An 18,891-nucleotide genomic window follows, 5' to 3' on the forward strand; every position below is an offset into this window, starting at 1 on the left:
GTTCGATTACATGTGCGGTGGAAGACAACTTACTGTGGTCACGCGCCGTTCGGAATGCACGAGACCAGCTGCAGCGCGACAATCAACCACGTCTTCGCATCCAGCAGGGCCTCCTTGACCTGTCCCCATTTGATCTTGTCGCTCTTGATGCCCGTCATATTCTCCTTGACACGCAGCACGGCCCTTTTCTCTGTCTTGCTTGCTGAGGAACCTCCCTCCATGGGCGTGTCCGGCAAGAGAAAGTATATGCCGACGGACCAGCGCGACCGTCGCGGCGCCAAAGGTGAGAAACACGGCCTTCCAGGGCTTGATGCTCTGTACGTGGCCGATGCCGTACGCGACAAGGCCGCCCAAGATGCCGGCGCAGGTGTTGCCCAGAACCCCGCCGCGTGGCGGAGAGGCTGCTCGTGGCGCTTGTACCAACATGGACAGACACGATGGTGAGGCCCGGCGCGATGGTGGCCTCGGTGACGCCCAGGAAGAAGCGGTTCGCGAGGAGGGAGCCGGCGTTGAAGGCGGTTGCCGTGAGCATGAGGACGGCGCCCCAGACGAGGCTGCCAGAGGGTCAGCCGAGGTTGAGTTCCTTGCGAACTGTGGGAAAACTTACACCGACATGGTGATGACTTTGCCGACTTTCCAGCGCACCATCAGCATGGCCGCCGGGTACGAGGCGACGAGGTAGCCAAAGTAGTAGATGCCGCTTGACCACGAGTACCCCTCTCGCCCGTGAGACGCAGGTCCGTCCGGAGGCCCATGATGGCGGTGAAGCCCGGGCGGACTTGTCCAGGAATTGGAAGAGGTAGGAGAATGCCATGACGGGGAGAAGCCTTGCGCATCGCGGGGGCGTCAGATTCACGTCAAGCGGGCGTGGAGTACATGGTTCTGTGAAACATACCATCTATCAATCTTCCCCAGTATCCGCTTATCCTCCTCCGGGTGAGCGTTTGGTTCGAAATCTCGCCGAGCTTGACCACCTCCGCCTGCGAACCGCGCATGATGCGCTCGATGTCGACCTTTTCCGCCATGCCGTAGCCAACGTGGCGATGCCGGTTCCTTGAGGCCTACAGGTGACGAGGAAGCAACAGCAACCGCTTGTAAAGGGATCAGCGGTGGTCGAACGGGGTATTAAATTGTCAACAGGTAGGCAGGTGTGAAGAGTGGAAAATCGAGGCAATGGCGCAAACCGTGCGCGACTCAACTGCGGGCATCCAACCCCGTGCATTTCCAGCGAGCCAGATCAACGAGACTGAGACACCAGTTGACCACCATGCACCCGACCTTTTGTACTTCCCTCCATGGCAACAAACCAGACTGCATGTGGCATTGCGCGATGGGCAGCCCGACGTTGCATCGTCACTCACACTACCCAAGGCGGCAAGGAGTCTACTATCCGCCACACACCATGGGTTATCCGGCGGAGGTGCCCTCCCGATGCCTGGCCGCGAGATGGTGGTGAGAATGTTATCTAAGTTTTGGGATGGACTAGACCGGCCCTTGTTGAGATAAGGCGGCGTGGAGAACTGATAGGACGCTACCTAGGTAGTTACAGCAAATCTATTGATACACATGTATTTACTGCACTTGCCAGTCCAAGTTATGAACTTTGCATCATACATTTCATGTCAACTGATGAACTGGTAGCAAATATGATATGAGAACCATGCAAGCAGGGCACCAGAACCGCACTTGTCACCTACAGAGCCGTGATCCCCAAGTCCGCCGTAATTGACACATCGAGAATATTTAAGTTCCTTCCCCGCACAACAGGATATAATTCTGCCCCAGCCAATTTAAACCTTGGCATGGCGCCGCCACCCTTGCACTAGGGGTGCTCGATCGTACAGTGGGATCTCGTGGCTGCGCTAGACCCGTCCATCTGATGATGCCATGGGAATGTAGCCGAGCGTCGGGAATCTACATGTAGCTCGGGGCATGATTATACTAGGCGTTTTCAAGAGTGATACTGGTTGGTTTCGGCCATGTGGCTTGCATACTGCTTCCATCTTGATGCTTTTTCGTAGTTCTACTGGTATCCTCTGGCTTACATGTATAACAGCATGCTATGGGTCGTCACCTTGATCAAATAGATACTTCTACTCTACGCGCATTCATGTAGTACACCACGCAGATTCGAAGCACGTCATGATACGCACAAAATGGCAATAAGACGGCCACGTCGATGCAGCGCCCAGCTCGGGTGTCAAGCCCCTGAGCCCTGGACAAACGAACGCTGATGCCGCCTCAGATAACAAATCTTTCGGGGTCTCCATTTTCAGACAACATGGCGGCGGAAACCTCCTCCTCGCAAAGGGGGCCAGCCATGCCATTACGACTCCTGGCCGCCACGGCGCGCACCAGCAATCGATGGGCACGGGCATAATTGCACCCATACGCGCAGAGGGCCTGGAACCTGGCAATGAACCAATCTCTGCGAGACGAGTCGCTCGTCTCGATGGCCGCCGCAAAAAGGGCATTGGCCACGCTGAGCATGGCATCGTTGCCATTGTGCCGGAGCGCCTGCGTGCACAGCGACATGGCGAGTCCGACAAGCTCCTCGGTCGGCAGCTTACTCGGCTGTCCCAGCTTGCGGACAGCACGCGCCAGCTGGATTTTGGTGCCGTAGTATTGCGGCACGATCTGGCGGATGTTGGACAGTAGGCGGTTGCGCTGTCAAAGCTGGGCGAGAGGGCGTCTGCGATGCCGAGGATTTCCTCAAACTTGTCGTCGGTAGATTCGTAGACGGCCTCAATCGCGGAGAGGCACGTCCCGGCGGCCTCCACGCCAAGGCTTTCCAGACGAGAAATCATGAATCGCAGCTGCACGACCGACGCGGCCAGACAGTAGACTGTGCGGTTCTCCAGGTCGTCAAGCATCTCCTCCTGTGGGTAGTCCTGGCCCCAAACGACGCGGTAGAGCCCGTACGAGACCTGTGCAGCGAGTCCGCCTTGTCTACATACAGCGACGTGCCGTTGCTGAACGCCAGCGCCTGGTTCAGCGTCTCGATCAGGCGGCCGCCCAGGCCATACCCAGCCGCCATGCTATCGTAGATGCAGAGATGGACCAGCATACGGGCGGAGAACTGGGAAAGTATGCGCTCTCCATCTCGGGCGTCGTCGCCCATCCGCAGCAGAGCCAGCCTCTTTTCCTGGCGTAGGGGCTCGTGCAGGGCACGCTTAAAGACTTCGTTGCGGCATCTATGCTCGACGACCCGCGCCGCGCCGGCTAGATGGTTGGCGAAGCCGCGGCAGGACGCGTCGCCAAACTTCTGCTCGTACCAGAGCATCAGGAAGATGGCTGCCAGGATGGCGTCCAGGTCCAATTGCCGGCCGTCGGGTCCGGGACTCCCGTCCACGGCCTCGGCCAGCATTCTCAGGGCCGCCGCATAGTGGTGCAGGGGCGTGACGGTGCATGTCCCAGCCAGCTCTTCTTCGGAGCGCCGCTTCCGGAACTCGAGTTCCTGGCCTCCGAGGGCCAGGACGACGCGCATCACGATGGGCTCACTCTCGGCGATGTTGAAGATGACTGCGTACAGGCCGTAGTCGGGGTTCTTTGTGTGGTGTAACCTGGCAAAGGTGGTGCGGTAATATCGGATGGCCTCGTGGTCTGCAGACGTCAGATCTATCGAGGACGCGCTGTTCGCCAGCTCACACATGTGTATCGGCAGTTTGGGCGATGAAGGGTTCTGGGAGGGCTTGGTGATGGCGGCCCTGGCGTTGCTGCCGAGTATGCGCATGGCCATGCTCTGCCTCATGCGCGGTGAGTAGTCGCAGAGCAACTTGAGGCGGATGCAGCGGCAGCATTTTGGCCGTACTTCGTCGCATTTGACCTTTTTGGTGCGGCAGGTCCAGCATCCGTTTCGAGAGCGAGGGCCGTTTCGAGATGACTTGGATCTGTATTCTGGGGTGGTGACAGACGACCGGGGACGGTCTGTACCTTGGTGGGCATTTGTGGCTTTTTCACGCTCTGTAACAGGATGGTTTAGACACACGTGCTGTTGCTGGGATGTGGCCCATGTGGGCATGGAGGTGAGGCGAAGTGAGGGGAGGAAATTTGGGGAAGAGGGGTCCCTGCAACGTCAGTCTGTGTGTGATGCACCGCTGATGTTGTCGAGCGTCGGTTCTGCGAGACCCGGTCTGAGTCTTGAGATGTAGACGGGGCCTGGTTGATACAGTCGAGATGCAGTGTCGCAATTTCGAGTCAGGGCATGTGTAGAGGGCTGGCTGATAGCACAAGGCAACGGAGACGTTGGAGATGGGAGACTTTTTTTACCGACCAGTTGACATCCAATGGATTGTCGGCTATTGGGCCAGAACACTAGCGCGCGGGATGTCACCGCCAGACTCTGCGGAGACCCCCCGGCCGTCTCCACTTGGTTTTAGCGCCGTCATGGATATGCAATACCCGGGACATGCCTAGCGCTGCTTCACGAACCATCTATATTTCACTCCACCTCCATTCCCTCTCTCGTATCGTTCTAGTATGAGCTTTGTTGGCCAGGTCTCTTGCAGACATGATATACTACGAAAACATCCTGAAATCCTACTTCATGACAGTGGCCAAATAAACGTGTCCGCAAGAAACGGCACAATGGAGCATATCCAAATGCCAACCTTGCAGTCAAGGTTGATGTCGGCTCCGATCTCAACGGCACAGCACGGAGCCCTGCAGCACTGGCCACATCTGGACATGAACACATGTCTACGCGTCGAGTTCATCTGCTGTCTTGTCCAGGCCTCCCACAGAGGACACGCCTGCTGGGGACCTTGAAAGTGATCGGGGCCATTGGTGTCCTGCCAAGTTGCCACGAGGCTGCGAGCGACTTCTCGTAATAAGGCTGCGGCCGATGCCTCGCGCAGCATATGACTAGTTGCATATCTTGGCCTGCGAATACCGCCGAGGAGACGCTGATTCCATAATTTTTCTGTTTGTTGTGTCATGCTTGACTTGGCGTCTGCCTGGAGAGCCCGGACACATTCACCAGTAAGAGCGTTAACACGAGCCCGGACCTACTCTGTGGACCAACGTCCCAAGTTTAGGATTGCAGGAGACACGGAGACAACAAATAAGCTACTATGGTATCGCGCCCGACATTGAAATCAGTGAGCAGCATGCAGCAGGTAGATGGGGTTCGCTTTTAAGGCCGGGTAAGGTGACTTCTCTGGCTGCGCAGAACTGGTGACACACGAAAGGAACTCGCGCTCACTTAGTAAATATAATCAACTTATGTGGAGAGATGCATATTCGCCATGTCATGGGTCCACAAGGCAACGTCACGGGCCTCCTGCAATATGCGGTCTAGGCCGGATCCCGGCTAGAAAGAGCAAGTTGAGAAGGTCGTGTCGTACAAATGTTCAACGCCGTCGAATCGCGACGAGCTCACTTTGGTTGGCTGTTAGGCTGCCATACGCACGGCCGCTTACTCTCTGGTCTGGGCAACGGCAAAAGAGCCTGCGAACAGATTCTGCCTGTTGGTCCGGGCAGAATCAAATACGATATTCATTTGTCTTGATACCCAACTGACGCATCAGGGCTGCAGCATGGACTGGCAAAGTTGGTCTATGCGCTTCAATCATAAATCACTTGACATTCAAATACATCGAGTTGACCGCAAAAGTCAACTTCTAACGGTAAACTGAGGCTGTTCACGTTATGCTTGTGAATCGTGATTTTGAGTGTCTTTTACTGTGGGTTACAGCAGCTGGCGACCGAGAATGCTTCCGGCCAAGATAAATAGAGATCCTCCTCCACCGAATTTCACTCGACCTTTTAGCTTCTTGCCACAGAGTCACCAAGCAACACTCATTCTCAACTCTTATTTCTCCAACACCAACCTTATCACATTTTATACTCTGATTATTGATATACCCAGCTATTGCCATATTGTGCCATACTGTGCTTTTATCATTTATCATTCTTCCTATACTTACTACATTAAAGTACATCCACATACTCATCCTGAAACATAAGGTACGTTACGCGATGCTATAATATTAAATATATCAAGGGGCAAAGAGTACTTCACCTGGGAAGATACACAAGTTTACACTAACATACTATAGTATACTTAAGTAGACTATAGTATATTAGTGTATACTTCTTATTATTCGATATATTCTGCCGCAGATTACAACCATGCATATACTATTCTTGGAAAATCTCCCTCACTGATATTCGCAGGCGACTGATACATGGGCACCCGGGTGCCCAAATAGACTAGCGCACCCAGGTGCCCAAATTATGTCAGCACTCCTCTAGCGCTGGGACAGAACCTGTGCCCCAGCATGTTCCTGCAGCCACTGCACATTGCAGCGCCAATCAGATTGATGAAACATGGATCAGGCAGCATTCCCTGACGACGTTCTTCCACCCGAAGGCACATATGAATCACGCGAGTCCTTACTTGATGCTATCAATTCTTGGGCGAACCTCGAGGGTACGCATTTACAACAGGGAAATCCCTCAAGACACCAAATGGCAGAGTCAGAGTAATATTCGCTTGTGATAGGAATAAACCTCCTCCAAGCCCTTCTACTGATCGAGTGCGACGCACTTCGAGCCGAAGAACTGGCTGCAAGTTTTCAGTTCTAGCCAAGCAATCGCTAGATGGTAGTACATGGGTCTTGAGCCATCGACCAGACATCGAATGTGCTAAACATAATCACGCGCCCAGCGATGATCCTTCTGCACACCCTGCCCACCGCAAGCTTGTGGGAAAAGATGCGGCGATCGTCTCCAAACTCGTGAAGTCTGGAACTGCCCCTCGAGAAATAAGGACCTACCTCCATAACCACTCAGAAACACTTGCAACTCAGCGGGATATATACAACCGGATTGCGGCAACCAGGAGAGATCTTCGCGAAGGCCAGAGCAGCATTCAAGCCCTAGTCGACCAATTAGATAACGAGGGCTTTTGGTGTCGCGTCCGCTTGGATGTAGACAATCGACTGACGGCTATCTTCTTTGCCCATCCTGACTCTGTGGCGTATTTACAATGCAACCCGGACGTATTATTGCTGGATTGTACCTACAAGACGAATAAACACGGTATGCCGCTACTCGACATGGTCGGAGTAGATTCTAGCCAGCGGTCGTTCTGTATCGCATTTGCATTTTTATCCGGTGAATCGGAAGAGGATTACTCTTGGGCGTTACAACATCTCAGGTCACTTTACCAGCGTGAACTTCCGTCAGTTGTCTTGACTGATCGATGCCTAGCTGCAATGAACGCTGCTGCACATTGGTTTCCAACGACCAAAGCGCTCCTCTGCCTCTGGCATGTCAACAAAGCGGTCCTCCAGCGCTGCCGGCCCTTTTTGTGCAGAAAGAAAACGAAACCTCAGAGCGGGCAGAAAATGACACATGGGAAGAATTCTACACCTCCTGGCACTCGATTGTTGCTTCACCAAGTGAAAAGATATTTGACGAGCGCCTGGCCAAGTTTGAACTGAAGTATGGCGAAAAATATCCAGAGTGTGTAGGGTATATCAAGATGTATTGGCTCGAGCCGTACAAAGAGATGATCATTAAAGCATGGGTGGATATGCACTTGCATTTCGGCAATGTGGCCACCTCGAGGCAGGTGGCTTATACTATATGCAATTGACAAGACGCTAATGGAACGTTCCCAGGGCCGAGGGTATCCATTCACTGATGAAAGCACACATTAAGAAATCGAATTTGGACCTTTTCGACGTTTGGCAAGCCATGAAGCATGCCATCGCAAACCAACTCAAGGAACTTAAACATATTCGAGCTTCGCAACAGTTACGCACACCTCTAGATGTATCCGGGCTCATGTTCGAAGCAGTACGAGGTAGGGTTTCGCATGATGCTTTGCGCAAAGTCCAGGGGCAACGGCAGTTATGTCTACAAGAGCCACGTCAGATTCTATGTAGTCAGACTTTCACTTCGTCACATGGGTTGCCGTGCTCCCACACCCTCGAGAAGCTGGAAGAAGAAGCTCAGGGTCTTCTGTTAGAGCATTTTCACCCACATTGGCACTTAAAGCGAGGGGTGGCACTGCCAAAACCTGTTCTGGAACCTCGCCGGGCTGCAAACCAACTAAATAGGACTCAACCCTTAACGAGCACAAGACGCGAACCATCCGGTTTCGAGAGAATCCAGGGTAACAGAAAGGCTCCCACTTGCAGCGCATGCCACGTGGTAGGCCACATTATGACCTCGAGGTCCTGTCCGCTGAAGTTCAAGGGGTCGCCGGTAGTACCTCTGCCGGAAGCTCGAAGTTCAGTCACATTTTCAGGTGCCACGGCGGAAATGGCTCCTGCGGGTGTCTCTAAGGCCCCCCCGGAAATCGTGCCAACGACCCAGCAGTCGCAATGTTCAAATGCAGTGGCGGATGCCTTGGCAGAGATTGATCAACCCTCTTCCTTTGCAGCACGCATGCCACCCATCCGTTCATCTCCTCTCATGAGATTTAATACGTCGACTGACTTGGGGTCGCTTGCCACATCAAACAACGCGCCCGGCAGTCCGCCAATGTTGACCGTTGAAGGGCCAACGGTTGAGCAAGTCCAGTCTTTGTCTGGTGTCACCTTGGAAGAGCCGCGGTACGATTCCCCGGGTGCCATTTATGAGAGATATGTAGCTGCTAGAAATGCGTGGTACGCTGCGCAACCTGCTGGCAGCATCAAGACCAACCAGCAATATCGCAAAGCGATGGGGCTCCCACAAAGATACGACAAGCGGAGTTACGAGTGGTGCTTGGACTACAAACAAATGTCGAAGCATCGCGTCACTGCGACAGGGTCCAGAGAATGGACGAAAGAGGAAATGATGGCGTATCTAGACTGGAGCAACCAGGAAGATGAGCGGATTGAAGCCCAGGTCGCTCGGGAGATGGGTGATCATCCTTTGGCTAACAAGAGAAGAGGAATGAAAGAAATATGGAAGAGAATAGAGGTAGACAGTAATGAGCAACAAGCTTTGCACTCAGCGAATAGCGCGACGGAGGATTGCATTGTTGTCAAGTTGTAGATTAAACTGGAGAGAGTAACTAGTTGAAATGATCTTCCAGCCGGGTCTTGCGGGTCTGTCCCAGCGCTAGAGGAGTGCTGACATAATTTGGGCACCTGGGTGCGCTAGTCTATTTGGGCACCCGGGTGCCCATGTATCAGTCGCCTGCGAATATACATAGATTACTAAGCGCCGCCCTGAGGCGTGCCCGACCCACAACCACTTAACGGACGAACGCGGCGCGACAACCAAGTCACCAACCAACCGTTCCTTAAAGACAGGCCTAGCCTGTGACCTTCCTAGCCAACTATCGCCATGGCTGGGGAAACGGAGATTGAAAAGCTCAGAAGGCTTTTAAATGAATCTCAACTGGAAAACGAGCGATTCCGGCAAGAAATGCGCCCCACAACTCTGACAGAATTTATCAAGGCTTGTCATACAGATGTGTTTTTGAAGTTGAAGGTGGAACAGGACCAAACTCTCTGGTCTCGAGGGACCGTTAATACTCCAACCGGCAAACTATGTCCAAAAAGTCTTGCGGTGTGGGCAGATTTCTTGGACGAACAGAGATTTCATTTGAGGGAGCTATTTCAGTCTTTTCCCCAAAACGATCGACTTTTCAAGTCCCAACATGCTCTGTCTGCCATGGGCGAAGAATTGTCAGATTCACCGATTGCCGACGAAGATATGCTGAGGGACTTCATGCGCTTCGCCGTGGAGAGCCCGGTTCAAAAAATTGTGCAGCAAGTGAGGGAAAAGGATATACTTGAGGATCGATATAGCATCGGAAGAGGCATCATTTTCGCGAGCTACCCAAGCGCCATCAGTGATGTGAATCTGCGAGTTGACAGTCAAGTCAATACAGTTCCGCAAGTGCCAGCTAATCAAGAACTCGACTCTGATCAGCTTCGGCCCGACCGAATATGCATATACAAAGCCGAGAGTGAGGATGGGTCTCTAGAACAACGCAAACTGATCTTCATCGCGGAATATAAACCTCCTCACAAACTAACCAAGGAGCAACTTCGCACCGGCTTGCAGCCGATGGATATTTACAAGGACATTGTCAACCATCCAACCATCCCCAGCCAGCAGAATAAACGGGCCTACTTTCGATACTGCGCTAAAAAGCTCACGGCTGCTGCAGTCACACAGGCTTATCATTACATGATCGAGGGCGGCGTCAGCTACGGGATTATGTCTAATGGCGAGGCAACAGTATTTCTCAAAGTCGACTGGAGTAATCCAGGCACACTTCTCTACCATTTGGCCGAGCCCAAGTCCGAGGTTCCCGCACACCACCCTGACGGTATCATCTCTTGCAGCGCTGTTGGTCAATATTTGTCATTCACTCTATTAGCTCTAAGTCAGCACCACCAACATGGGGAACGAGGTCAGGAGGAACGCGAAACTGTCAAAAAGAATCTGCAAAGATGGAAGTATAATATTGACCAAATGCTTCTCGACATGTCTCCTGATAATCACAAACCACGATCTCCCGTAGACCCGGATTTTTCGAGGCCAAAGACATATTCGAACGTTGACCGGTCGCCGTTCTTGGCTTACAACCTTCGGCGAAGGGAGGGGGATGAGCCGGCAAGAGGACCAGCCAGGAGACGTTCTCCACCGAGTTCCGACGACGAAGCAGAGGAGAATGCCCCAGATTCGCCCAGTCCTGCTGTACGGCGGACAAGGAGTCGAGGACGTGCAACCCGAGGACGCGGAGCCCGGGGACGCCAGAACACTTCTCAGTCAAGAGGGGCCGCATCAAGCAGAAATTCTACTCGCGGCGAGCAGTACTGCACCCAGAAATGTTTAATTGGCTTGGTCAATGGCGATTTCCTCGATATGCGCTGTCCCAATGTGTCACGACACATGGGGAATGGACCTGCCCCGTCTGGTATGAAGGTGAAGACCTACCACCCTGTCAACCATGCTACGTGGCTTGAACTTCTTAGAGAGCAGTGGAAAAAGTCTCTGGATGATGGCATTACCTCGCTACACATCAGCGGAGCATCTGGCGCGCTATTCCGAGTCACTCTACTCCGCTACGGTTATACTTTTATTGGCAAGGGAACTCCAGCGCCTCTCATCAAGCGCCTTGAGAACGAAGCTGGCATTTACAAGCGTCTCAAGCACATGCAAGGCACCAGTATACCTGTATTCTTGGGGGCGGTTGACCTCCGACCCATGAACAAGATCTATTACTATGACCACCGCGTCTACATAGTACACGTCACCTTCTTCTCCTGGGGCGGCCGCACGCTATCCAGCCTTGAGCTTCCTAGTGGCCTTAGCAAGCGGCTCACGGATGGGGCGTGTCAGTCGATTCGAGCCATGCACAGCAAAGGCGTTGTCCACAACGATATACGACAGCCCAATATGCTCTACAGCCCTGACACGAAGCGCATCATGATCATTGACTTTGACCGAGCAAGGGTGGTGGAGACGTCTAGGCATGAGCACTCGCGAACCAAGCCGGGCGACGAGGCAGAAATACAGCATGCAAAGTATATATTGTCCAGAGAAAAGGGCTGTTCGGTAAAATAAATGAAGGAATCCGCGGCGACTTTTCATCAGTCGGGTAGGAACGAAGAAACGGAGAACCCGTTTCTTTTCATAGACGCATTTAAGGAGGTTTGGGTTATTTGGAAGAGGCACGCAACTTATGGTTTATACACGGGCTCATCGCCATTGCTTTTTCGGCGTGTCCATTGCAGAGGATGGAGAACAACCGCCGTCGGGGGTTTAGAAGGCCCTCCATGCCAGCCTAACGCTGGGAATTGGCATTTGTCGGGATTCAGGAGCGAACATTCGAAGAATTCGAGAGTGCAGTATTGCATGCATTTCGGAGCGATTTTTGCATACATGCCACTTCTCTTGAGCGTGCATTCTGGGATTTACAATGACGACTTTATGGTTTTACGAGATTCTACGGGTGGATAGTATTTGGATATAATAACTAGACTGGGTTGAAGGACGAAAAACATAAAAAAAAAAAAAAATAAAAATACACGGGATTTCCCGCTGTGATTAAACTCTTGTTCGGCTTGGAACGCGCTCCATACACAATTTACTACAATACTAGTGTATGCTCTTAATGGGCAAGTATATTCTGCCAGACTATAAATGCTCAACTTTGATATTGTCAAATACAGCATCCGTTTGAAACACCCTGGCCCCATTCATGCCGCTTGCAAAAGTGCCCTCCAGCACATGAAGCTGCGCAGTCGTCGATTCCCCCGCGTACACACTGATTGCGTTCTTCTTCGCCGTCACCCTCACGCGGTACGTCTTGCCAGGGACAATATCGGCCTTTACAGACGCCAGCTGCGTCCACAAACCGCCCTTCGCCTTGCCCAGTACCAGTTTCCCGGACGTGCCAATACCGGCATAGTATCCGTCGTACGCATCCGTTCCAAGCGCAGGCTTTGCTGCCCGAAACACGAGGCCTGCGTCGCCGCCGTTGGCGGAAGGAATCTTGACGTCGGCTGAGAAATCAACGTCACCAAAGTTGGTGTTTAGTAGTGCTTTGCCGCCGGGAGAAGCTCCAGCCTTGAGGGCGTTGGTTTTCGCGTCCCAGGATCCGCCGTAGGTCGTCCACCCTATCATGTTGCCGTCGTTGAAGTTGTCGTGGACCAGCATCCTGACGGGCTGGATCGTGCCGTCTGCGTTAAAGTACAGCCGGTCATAGGCCAGGTGCCGGTCGTTGGCGTCGATGTTTTCACCGAGCGGGTGGCGGTGGTACACGATGTAGTAGATGTCGGTGTTGGGGACGTGGATGACGCCGTTGTGCCCCGAGCCGCTGGCCACGGCCGGATCCTGCTGCAAGATCTTTGCGAGGCGCTTGAACGGACCGGTGGGCGATTCCGACATGGCGTAGGAGACGGCGTAGTCTGGCCCGCCCCAGCCGCCTTCGCTCCAGAACAGGTAGTACGTGCCGTTCCGCTTCATCATCTGCGGCCCCTCGACGTAGTTCTCGGGCGTGATGTCCTTGTACGACGCGCCGTCGTCAAAGGTGCCCATGGTCACCATGTCGTCGTTCAACTTGGCAACGTTGGCGTGTCCGTGCCCGCCGTAGTAGATGTACGCTTGGCCGTCGTCGTCGATGAAGACGTCCTGGTCGATGGGCTGCGCGCCGTTGTAATACTGCCCGATGAGCGGCTTCCCGAGGGCGTCCTTGTACGGCCCCCCGGGCTGGTCGGCGACGCCAACTCCGATTCCGCCCAGCTCAGAGTTGGTCTGGATGTCGTTGGCGCCAAAGTACAGGTAGTATTTTCCGTGGCGGGAGATGGGCGCGGGTGCCCAGACGGCGCGGCGTGCCCACTTGAAGTCTGAGGCGACGAGGACGTTGGCGTGCTTGGTCCAGTGGACGAGGTCTGGCGACGAGAAGGCGTCGAGATACGTCTGCTTGTCATATTCGTACGACGAGGTCGGGTACACCCAGTACTGATTGTTGTAGAATTCGTTGTCCGGGTCGGCATAGAATCCGTCGACGAACGGATTGCCGGCTTCTGACGTCTTGAAGTCTGGCGTGTGCGCGATGGCGGCGGGAATCATGGCGAGGAGGAGTGAAGATTTCATGATGGCGGTGCGAGATGAAATGTCCCGAGTCGAGAGAGGTTAAACTGGGTCAATCGACCTTATGCATTGCGGCGCCTGTGTTTGGTCTGAATGTGTCCCCCGCTTGCGCATCGTCATGCGGGCAAGATCCGAGGTTGCATTTTGAAGGGAGAGGTTTCACTGAACTGAGCTCCGGCTAGAGTCTGTGTTGGTCACTAAGCGACTGACCTTGATAGCAGAGCATCAATAGATGTTGGACATCCACGGAGCTGTCAATCTAGAGTCAATACCATTCTGTCAATTGATTGGGCGCAATATTTAACCGGATCCCTCGAGAATATGGACTGGACCTTGTATTCAGGGAGTAGGGTTAGCCTGGGGTTTGAGTGGGTAGGGTTAGGGTTAAGTATGTCCTGGAGCGGCTATCGGCCAAAGAACGCTTCAGCCCCCCGGGTGGTTTATTTCACAATCTCCTAAGGTCTCATGTTGTTTCCTTTATTCATTCACCGTAGTTGTACAATATATCTGCTCGTTTATTATCTGGAAACAACCACGATAAATACCAGTACTGCATCGTCGCGGCTCGCCCTTCAGCCCAAGAGCAGGGAGTTTCGATAATCTCTCAGCCGGCAAAGTCGAGAATGCATAAGGTAATAGGGAAACAGCAATTCTCCCTTGCAAACAAACTCTTTCATATCTCAAAACTGATTAGCTTGGGGGTTGCTACAAGCATGCGTGATGCTTGGTATGACATACCAACACTAGTAACTGGGCGTAGATAATTCAACAGTGCATAACAGACTAAGGGATTCAACGAGGCTGGATAGTGCAGTCTAAAATATTTCTTTTCCGGTCACCTAGCAGTTAAGTTCTCTTTTCCTGAGCCAGTTTATAAAGTCAAAGCCACCTTTGCTAGCCGATAGGCTATAGCTAACACCCTTGAGCCAATGTTATTTAAGTCACCGAATACTTTGTGAGGATGAATCTATTCTCGACCCGTGGCGGCACCTATCCAGTCATGTTTCCGTTTGCAGGGCATCCCTTTTGTGCCTCTTCAAGGAACTTGCCGTCGTTTCAACCGTGGGTGGCACACCACTCTCAATATCAGCTCCCAAACTTCCGACATGTCTGGGCCTTCGCGAGTCCGTTCCTGTCAGAGTCAGCATCGTGGAGGCTATTGCCACACTCAGAGACCTCGTTCTATACTTGAACAGTCGTATGAGAAAGTATTGAAAAAGCGGCAAAAACTACGCGTTGACGAGTAAGTGGGCGAACTACTTGCCCAAATAGCGCAAAATATCAAAGCAGCCACTATAGAAGACACTAATTGGAGCCTATCACAATGCCACGTAGGTTCGATTTTTGCAAGAGGATTCTCATTCCCTTGACGTCTACAAATATCTCAGGTGCTTTCCGAGAGATTGTGGTTTATGCAGCATCGTGAAATACGTGATCCATTATTAAGCAAAGGGGAAGAGATAAAATTTACCTTCTAAGTTTACTTCTTTATTAAGAGTTTTCGAGTACTACACCATATAATTCAAACTTCATATAGGTTAAACTTAACTTACAATTAATTTAGATCATCTTAAATCATTATAATTGGCTCAACTGATAATACCTGTACGTGCCTTCATATATTATCGTGATCCTGCCGTTTTGGTGTTGAAGATTGTAAGCACCTCAATGTGACAAGGGAAATGACACTAGGCCCAGGATTTAATATTCAGCTTTGAGATATTAAAGGTCCCTAGTCTTCTTAGTGACCTTGAGGGGATAGGGGTCTTTGTAAATACAAGGAGTCGGTGAAACCTTGAGGCCTCAGGCAGCTCTCGCCTCAGGGTCGACCTCGCGTCTCATGATGCCACGGACCTTCTTTGTTGCTGTGTAACAGTTGTTGGACTAACGCCTTTGTTGCGGCCTAACGGTGTGACACTCAACATCACAAGCAACGTTGTGCCGCAGACGGGCCCCGGCTGGGCCTCTGGAGGGGAAAATGAATAGATTCAACAGGCTCGAGTTTAAAAGCTTCAAAAGACCCAAATTAATCAGTGGCGGCAGCTTTGCTTACACCTATGGCAAGGCTCACGTTGGTATCAGACCTAGTATGGAAAACTGGCTACGAAGTATGGGAAAAGTCGGGGCCGAAGCAGAGACCGTCTCGATCATGGACTCCTCCACCTATGCAGCAGTCAATGAAGGGGAAAAAGAAGGTGGGGGGGTTCGCAGTCGAACTCGAAGGGGGCGGCGTGTGACCTACACAACTGTATGGACAAGACTCGTAAGGTCAACGGGGCTGAGCGCAAAAAAAGAAAACAGTTCATTCATGGTCTGTAGGTCCTTGTCAGCTGTTCAAGCTGGGGCAAAGAAATAAAATTTGTCTTTGTATGCATATCACAATAAGGACTTCATGGCTTCTTAGAGAGAGGCTTTGTCTACAGTGAAATAAAAGTTTTCAATCACAGGCACAAAGCTGGAGAGGGGGCTTTGAAATATTGTGTATCATGTGCGTCATCAATGAAAGATCAAGTCCAATTATATTTACCGCTTCCCCGTCGCTTCTACGGTTCATCGAGTAAGCTTTTTACAACTCTGAATCTCACCTCTTTCAGATATTGTGTGTCTATTTTTGCTTCGATAATTAGAACCGATACTCAGAACCGATACTCAGAACCACCAGATAAAGTCCGTATGCTAAACTAGTTCTTCAACATTGACATAACATCCAATACTGACTATACAATCAGAGTTCCCAGCCGCAAGATGCCCCCGGCAGTGATTTCTTCCTTCCCGCGTATGAACGATGCACATACAATTTACGGACGGTTTCAGTTATCCAGTCCAGGAGGGGCATTTGTGATGATAATCGTTTTCTGTGTCGTTTTGGGATTGTTAGCTTGCGTAATGTTCCAGTGTGTGACAGGAAAGAACCTTCTATGTTTTCAGGCGCGCAAGTAGCTACAGGAAGTTCGGGCTGGTTGGAGGTGGAAGCGGCGGCAGCGGCCACAGGCCAAGGTGAAGAAGACAGTCTGGTCTTGTCGGTCCCCTCCCTTGTGCACCTGGTCACAAGCGAACTGATATTGAGACATGGCAACTGGGGATTTTTGTATGCAGCGGAAGACACTTTTTGAAGTTTGCGGTACTACAATGGAAGATTGGCCTATACAATGTCAGGCAAAACTCCTCTCTACACACTATATCATGAGGCTGCAATATGGGTCACTTTGGCATCGTCCGTGACAGATTATGGTCCTGGATACCCTCTGTATGAGTAGAGGCTATTTTCACCGCACGAGAAACTGCTTGCATCAGCTTCTCAGATACAACAGTCAGACTGTGGCACTCAAAGGCGGGTCTAGATGCTAGGCAGACCTACGAAACCGGTACGCGCCCTTAAATTTTACCAAATGGTCAGCTTGCTGCATGAGCTTGCGGATACAGAACTTTTAGAAAATGGAATTCATCAACGGGAGAGAAGTCATGAAAGCTCAGTGGTCATACTTGCTGGGGTCATGTTGCTGCATTTGCACGCCCTGATCGTCTCCTCGAGTCGGATCCAGGCGGTGATGCAGTTAAATTTTGGGATCAAGAACGGGCACTAGAAGCTACATACACTTCAAGAACATGAAATTATTATGTAATACTTGCCTTTCACTACATAGCCGGTTTTCTCGCGACAGGTTCGCCCAGTGTCTGATCACTCGTCCTTTCACTAAAACAGTCGCTCCTTTCGACAAGTTCGCGTGATATGGATGTTAGATGATGGGATAAAATCGAGGGGAATAGTTTTGAGAAGCTCAAAGCATATACAGATAGGTCCTTAATCCCAAGGTTTCTTTCGAGCTAGCTTCCAACTTGGACCTTAAACCCAGTTCGAACCTTCCAACCTAATTGGAATCTTCTAGATGTCTCAGTTGGTGACCTAAATCACGTACTTGTTGACACATAAACCAAGACACACCTACCGAGTTCCCGGTGTTGCATTTTCACCGACCGGATGTGTCATCGGCTGCAGTAGATGAAACACCCAGACTATGGGACACAGAGACTGGGAAAAGACCTACAGAACTCTCACGCCAGCACATCTATTCAGAAGATATCCCTTTCTACATATATGCCCTCCTCGGCGACGGACAAAGAATTCCTCGAGGCATCAGTTGCAAGTTCTACATACCCCGGGACTCTGACCAAAGGTATTGTTGGGAAGCAATCATTCACCGATATTTCCAGTTCTATTATTTGGCTCCCTCCTTAATGCAGGCCGGTACACACTGTTTTCCGCGGAAATGGTTTTTCATTAGGTTGCTCCTCGACTCGGTATAAGTCATTGGGTTTAAGCCAAGAGATGAAGTTACATAACTGAGACATACCGAAGATATGATGCGATGCTATCGCTTGGCCAATTTACATGGCTAGCTATGATTTATTCAATTTTGAGCCATCCGCAGTGGCATTTCAGATACGGGTATTCCATTAAACCCACCATGCAGCGGCTGGCCTCGACTCCGTCATTGTAAAATGCTAGAAGCGTGGTGAGACTACGAGGGCCATTTTGTGCGCCACTTTATTTAAACGCATAGTACATTGTGCATCGTGATGACTACATTGCTTATATTATGACTCCTCACTATGGAATATCGCCGTTAGATCTTACCGAGGATGCGACCTCTCGACGTGATGGGTCATGATACACAGCTGCTGCGTCTCCCAGAGACATCACAGGGTCAACATGCTCCTGTTAGCTGGTAAATTTTCCATCAACCTGAAATTTTTCTTTTTGAATGCACGTACTTGTCGGTGGGAATGCAAGATGTTGCAAGCTACATGTAGGCATGAATGCACACATCACACTCAACCTTAATATGTATCACTGAGGAATTCCGGCGGCAAGTGTGAGGCTATGGCCAGCTTTGGAATCGTATATAAAAGGGGCCCAAGGTTCTTGCTTGTGGTTCGAAAAAATCTCCATCAAACATCAAACCTACTTTTACAGTATTGAATCTGGCCCATAAAATGGAATTTCACAGTCTTATTCTGATCAAGAAGCCACAAAGCACTGCAATGTTGTTCCTCAAAGTCGTTGGACTTATTGCAGCTACTCTAAGTCTATGCCGTGATGTTGCTTTTCCCTAGAATCAGGCAGCGGCGTAAGATATCCTTGACCCCTGCTTTATCGGTTACCGAAGACTAATGGAATCCAGGATTGATCCGGAAGCCATTGACACTTCCAACACTTCGGCCTTGACGCAGACGATGACGGCTTTTTGCGGCGAAGTCGGACGTCAACAGGGCCGCTATTTCTCAAGAGACTCGCCAAATAACTAACACATATGTCACTTACATATACCGTCGGCT

General features: G+C 51.3%; 4 protein-coding genes across 4 annotated transcripts; 1 reads left to right on the forward strand and 3 right to left on the reverse strand.

Moving 5' to 3' along the window:
- Positions 1-38: 38 nt before the first annotated feature.
- Positions 39-1,309, reverse strand: J3458_020923 (uncharacterized protein; the record flags this gene model as incomplete). The annotated part of the gene is made up of 4 exons (XM_066122308.1): positions 896-1,309; positions 608-827; positions 259-554; positions 39-202 (listed from the first exon to the last, which is right to left on the reverse strand). Exons 1-4 carry the CDS (start codon positions 1,023-1,025, stop codon positions 39-41), a joined length of 810 nt encoding a protein of 269 aa, XP_065972560.1. The 5' UTR covers positions 1,026-1,309.
- A 932-nt stretch (positions 1,310-2,241) lies between these two features.
- On the reverse strand, positions 2,242-4,021 carry J3458_020924 (uncharacterized protein; the record flags this gene model as incomplete). The annotated part of the gene is made up of 3 exons (XM_066122309.1): positions 2,242-2,517; positions 2,571-2,986; positions 3,070-4,021. 3 exons carry the CDS (start codon positions 4,019-4,021, stop codon positions 2,242-2,244), a joined length of 1,644 nt encoding a protein of 547 aa, XP_065972561.1.
- Positions 4,022-9,618: 5,597 nt separating this feature from the next.
- Positions 9,619-11,523, forward strand: J3458_020925 (uncharacterized protein; the record flags this gene model as incomplete). Its single annotated transcript, XM_007816625.2, has 1 exon — positions 9,619-11,523. The coding sequence occupies one exon, from the start codon at positions 9,619-9,621 to the stop codon at positions 11,521-11,523; it is 1,905 nt and encodes a 634-aa protein (XP_007814816.2).
- A 419-nt stretch (positions 11,524-11,942) lies between these two features.
- On the reverse strand, positions 11,943-13,557 carry J3458_020926 (uncharacterized protein; the record flags this gene model as incomplete). Its single annotated transcript, XM_007816624.2, has 1 exon — positions 11,943-13,557. One exon carries the CDS (start codon positions 13,555-13,557, stop codon positions 12,097-12,099), a length of 1,461 nt encoding a protein of 486 aa, XP_007814815.2. The 3' UTR covers positions 11,943-12,096.
- Between the last annotated feature and the right edge of the window lie 5,334 nt (positions 13,558-18,891).

Source organism: Metarhizium acridum (genome assembly GCF_019434415.1).
Source record: "Metarhizium acridum strain ARSEF 324 chromosome Unknown scaffold_577, whole genome shotgun sequence".
NCBI lineage: Eukaryota > Fungi > Ascomycota > Sordariomycetes > Hypocreales > Clavicipitaceae > Metarhizium > Metarhizium acridum.